The following is a 4400-nucleotide window of genomic DNA, read 5'->3' as shown; positions in this document are numbered from 1 at the left end:
AGGTTCCAACATTGCTTGGAACTACTGAATATTAGATCTAACTAAGACTTGTTAGATCGCTCCCCTAAGATGCTGAAGTGTTTTCTTTGGATTAAGGTGGAATTTGTGGTATATAATCCATAGAAAACATTGTGTTGTAACAACTTTTTTGTCATAGTTGTTAAGTTAGTTAAAATCAGTTGTATTAGTTATTTTGTACTCCTAGCTTTGTCAGTTGGCTATATATAGTCGGTACCCCTTTTGAGAAGGGCAATCAAAATCTAAGAAGTGTAATAGGAGGCAGAATAGAGAGAAAGGAATAGAGTTACTGTGGTACTCGAATTTGAAGACCAAGAACACTGTTCTTGAAGAGCTTTTCTGAGTTGGTACTAACCACAAGTGGAATTATGTGTATAATATTTTGTTCAAGCAGAGAGAGGGGGTTCAGAATGTGATCACAAATTGTTTGCACGTTCGTCCAAATATATGTATGCCCCAAAATCAAGTTACATTCATAAACTCCGATGTAGCTTCAAAAAGGATCCAAAACTCAAAATGGAAGTTGTGGATAAAAGGATCTTACTTCAAATTTAAAAATGTATAATTATTGGCAAAAGCTACGATTACTTTAGAAGCATTTAAAAAGATAAAAACATACTAATGAGTTAGTTTTAGGCACTATTATTTTAGTATCTATTGGGAACTATTGATGAGTTACCAAACTGGTGACTTACTAAATTGTTCTCATTCAAATTATTAGTTACCAAAAAAGGACAGGTAACCACAGTAAATATATGAAACAATATCAAAATAGTAATTCTCGCAATTCTCAAAAGTCAACAGACATGGTAGTCTTCCCGCAATTCTCAAAAGTCCACAGTTCATGGAGAAACCACAATCCTTCCAGCAACTTGGTCGAGGTCCCGTTGACCGTTGGAAGTAATTTTCCTTCCTCTGTTAAACAAAAAAAGGTCACAGCAAAAAGAATTGAATCATCAGAACACAATTGCAACTTAAAAAAACAATCAATACAGAACACTTAAAGATGTAATCAACGGCTAACTTGTTGAATATGAAAAAGAAACCCCATACCCACCAAGACAAAAATGAATTGCTTGAACATAAGATGTAAAACATAATCATCTAATCTAATGGGAATTCTGCATCAAAAATGAGATAAAGTGTGAAATCAAGGTAATTGTAGCTCTCACCCCTTGGGGTCAACATCCACGATGTTCATGTTTTGAAGCTGTTGGAGTATGTGCCGAAGAATGGCCCCACTGCTTCTGCAGAAATGTGGGGGACGACTTCCATTCCTCTTGCTGCCACCATAGATCCTACGGAAGGCACCAACACCAAGGCCCCCTCTCAAGTAGATCTTCCGAGCTACAGAGGCTGCATAAAAAATAAGATACAAAACACACATTAGAGTGTTAAAGAACAGAAAAGAGAAAGGACATATTATCCTAGTACCCCAAACACTTAACCCCAAAACAATAGTCCTCGAGTCATTTTACCACAAAAGTGTCAAAACTAAAAAGAAAATCTTCCTGATCAAAGGAAGCGTTCATGCAAGGAGACCGGCCCAGCCCTATTAAAACTCATCATCATCACACATACATAACAAATTAATTGCAAACACAAAATAGGAGGAAAATTCAGATTTATTTAAATGTCTTTACCCAACACAAATACGTTCCACATTCTTGATGCCACGAAGAATTTTAGTAGCTCCAAAAAATAAAGATTTAATCTACGTGATCTTACATGAACATAAGATGAATTATGCAAAAAAAATACAAGGGATCTTTGCCTCTTTGACCCCACTTGGGTGGGCCAAGATAAACTCTGTAATCCTTACGTCAACCCAAACAAGCATTAAAACAAGTTAAATCATATGAGAAGAATGCTTAAAGAGTTAAATCAGGTCGGTGCCAGAAGTTTGGTTCAGGGTGGGCTACAATAAAACTAAGTTCAGACCCAATATACTACAGTATATATCTAGCATGTTCAAAATATCGATATATATTAATATTCTTCTCATTAGGTGCCTCGTGTTAGGATCCTACATGTCTCTATTTGGGATCATCGATTGTCTCCTTCCTTTAAACATCAATCAAAGTGACGACACTAATTTGCAAAAGAGAAAACCTGGGAATGAAGGTGAAAATGTTAAGCATCATCAACAACTACCCCTGTTAACAGAGTCTTCATCAAACAAAGTTGAAAGCCTAAAAATGATTCAACACCAAAGATATCTAAAACATGTTACATCAGGTCAGAGAATGAACCTCAAAGAATAATCCAAAAAAAATTTCGGGTATTATTTTTCCAGATGCTTCAGAAGCATCCGCTTTCAGCGTTGCGTTCCCCCACCCCATTTGGCTGAAGAATTTTTTATATCTTTTTTGAATGATTATTACCCCATTCTGCTGTGATATTAGTTTTAAATTAATTTGGAAGAGTGAAGGGACCAACACATACCAGCTCGGACATAGTACCAATCGGGGTCGTATGGAGCCAACTCCTTGAATCTTGCAGTCTTCACCAGATCCGTGTACTCCGGAAGCTCGACCTGTGTACAGAGTAAAACAATAAACAGAAGAGGCCTAAGCCCTGGGACCAATGAAACAAAATAAAGCAACACTAACCCAGAAAAAATGTTTAACATAGACACCACACCAGTATAGATCACCTACCTTGCCGGAACGCTTTAAATGCGCGGCGTAGGCTTTAACGAACTCGTGCGGACTTACATCCTTAACAGTCTTAGCAGTCGCCATAGCACGGGCTCAAGGAGGGTTGGGTGGGAGAGCAAGGAGGGTTGGGTGGGAGAGCAAGGAGGCTGATCCGAGATCAGTGATGCGCTTGTAGCTTCTGCTAGGGTTTATGCGTTTTCTTTCTATTATATATGGGGGGCTCTGGCTCACTTAGGGAACCCTTAATGGGCCTTGCCACAATTTTTAATGGGGATTTTTAAAAAATATGGTTTTTTAAACATCAATGTCCAAAATACGGGAGTTTAAGGGGCTGATTGGTAGTTAATTCAAAAATATAGTTTTAGAAAATTATTTTTAAATCAAATGATTTAAAAATATTGAATTTAAAAATAAATTATAAATTTTTGAGATCTTGAATGGTTTAGTGTTTTTTAAATTTGAAATTCATGAAATACAAATAAAATAACAAATTATTGTTTTCTCTTTTGCTGAAGGATTTTAACTCAGTTTTCAAAAATGGTTTTTTTTATTTTCTAAAACAAGTGTGCCAATCAAGTTTTCATGGGAGTTTTCATTTTTTAAGTTTTGAAAATGATAAAATCATTTTTGAATCCCTTACCAATCAAATCCTAACTTTCTATAATTTATATGGAAAAATTTAATTAAGAAAACTTAGTTTATGGAAAAACTAATCCCATATTGGAAATCAAAATTAATCAAAACAAATGAGCAAAAGGAAAGTACTATTTTTTTTTCATTTTTATTCATTTATCTATTTTTTTCTTTCATTTGTATTGTTTTGTTTTTTTTTTCATATTTTTTCAGTTTTTTTTTCATTTTATTTTTTCTTCATTTTTGTATTTATTATTTTCTCCTTTAATTTTTTTTTCTTTTTTCACACATATGAGCTTTTTTTTCTTCTTCCATTTTTTTTCATTTTTTCTACCAATTTTTTCATTCATATTTTTTTTCTTTTCATTTTTCCATTATTTTTCTTCTTCTTCTTTTCATTCTTATTTATTCATCTATTTTTTTTTTCATTCATCATTTCTTTTCATTTTTGTACTTATTCTTTTCTCATTCTATTTCTTTTTTTTTTCTTTTTTTTCACACATATTATTTAACATTACATAATTATTCTACTATTTTTTTTATTTATTATCTTTTATTATTGTAAATTTTTTTATAGTTTTTCCACTATTTGTAAAAAAAATTCAAATCAATTTTTTCAGCATTTTCTTTTTACTGTAACACTACCAAAATTTTGAAAGAAAACTAATAAAAATCTGAAAACGTGAATGGGTAATTGGTTACCTTCACATTCTTTGTGTGTATATTTATGAGGATAACTGGTTACTTTCACGTTCTGGTGTGTGTATATTTATGGTTTCTTTACGGTAACTAGTTACTTATGTTACTAAAATCATAGTTACTTATTCTTCATTTTTTAATGAAGTGTTCTTTCATTTTTTTCCTTCAAATTTGATGTTTCTTTTCATATTTAATATAAATAACTCATCACCCCTCTTAGGTAACTAGTTACCTCTTTTATGGCAGAAAGTTACCCATCTCAGAATAACTGGTTACCCCTCCTGGTGCATGTTATTTAACCTAGTTCTAAGATTTTTTTTTAAGATCAATCAAGTAACTGGTTACCCTACCCAGAATTTGAAAAAAAAAATGTACAACCTAAAAAAAAGG

At 32.9% G+C, this 4400-nt stretch overlaps 1 protein-coding gene across 1 annotated transcript; it reads right to left on the bottom strand.

The window, feature by feature from the left end:
* Nucleotides 1-689: 689 nt before the first annotated feature.
* LOC133817909 (small ribosomal subunit protein eS19x) lies at nucleotides 690-2854 on the bottom strand. Its single transcript, XM_062250549.1, has 4 exons — nucleotides 2679-2854; nucleotides 2464-2554; nucleotides 1191-1374; nucleotides 690-933 (listed from the first exon to the last, which is right to left on the bottom strand). Exons 1-4 carry the CDS (start codon nucleotides 2760-2762, stop codon nucleotides 861-863), a joined length of 432 nt encoding a protein of 143 aa, XP_062106533.1. The 5' UTR covers nucleotides 2763-2854; the 3' UTR covers nucleotides 690-860.
* Between the last annotated feature and the right edge of the window lie 1546 nt (nucleotides 2855-4400).

This window comes from Humulus lupulus, chromosome 2, assembly GCF_963169125.1.
Source record: "Humulus lupulus chromosome 2, drHumLupu1.1, whole genome shotgun sequence".
In the NCBI taxonomy this organism is placed as follows: Eukaryota; Viridiplantae; Streptophyta; class Magnoliopsida; order Rosales; family Cannabaceae; genus Humulus; species Humulus lupulus.
This window is presented reverse-complemented; position numbering and strand designations above follow the sequence as displayed.

Bases quoted from the DNA above. Each gene is read 5' to 3' on its own strand.
- LOC133817909 (XM_062250549.1), bottom strand. From the start codon at position 2,762: ATGGCGACTGCTAAGACTGTTAAGGATGTAAGTCCGCACGAGTTCGTT. The intron at 1,375-2,463 runs GTATGTGTTGGT...TTTTTTATGCAG, and splicing joins TTGGTACTATGTCCGAGCTG to CCTCTGTAGCTCGGAAGATC. The intron at 934-1,190 runs GTGAGAGCTACA...TTTGTTTAACAG, and splicing joins GTGGATGTTGACCCCAAGGG to AGGAAGGAAAATTACTTCCA.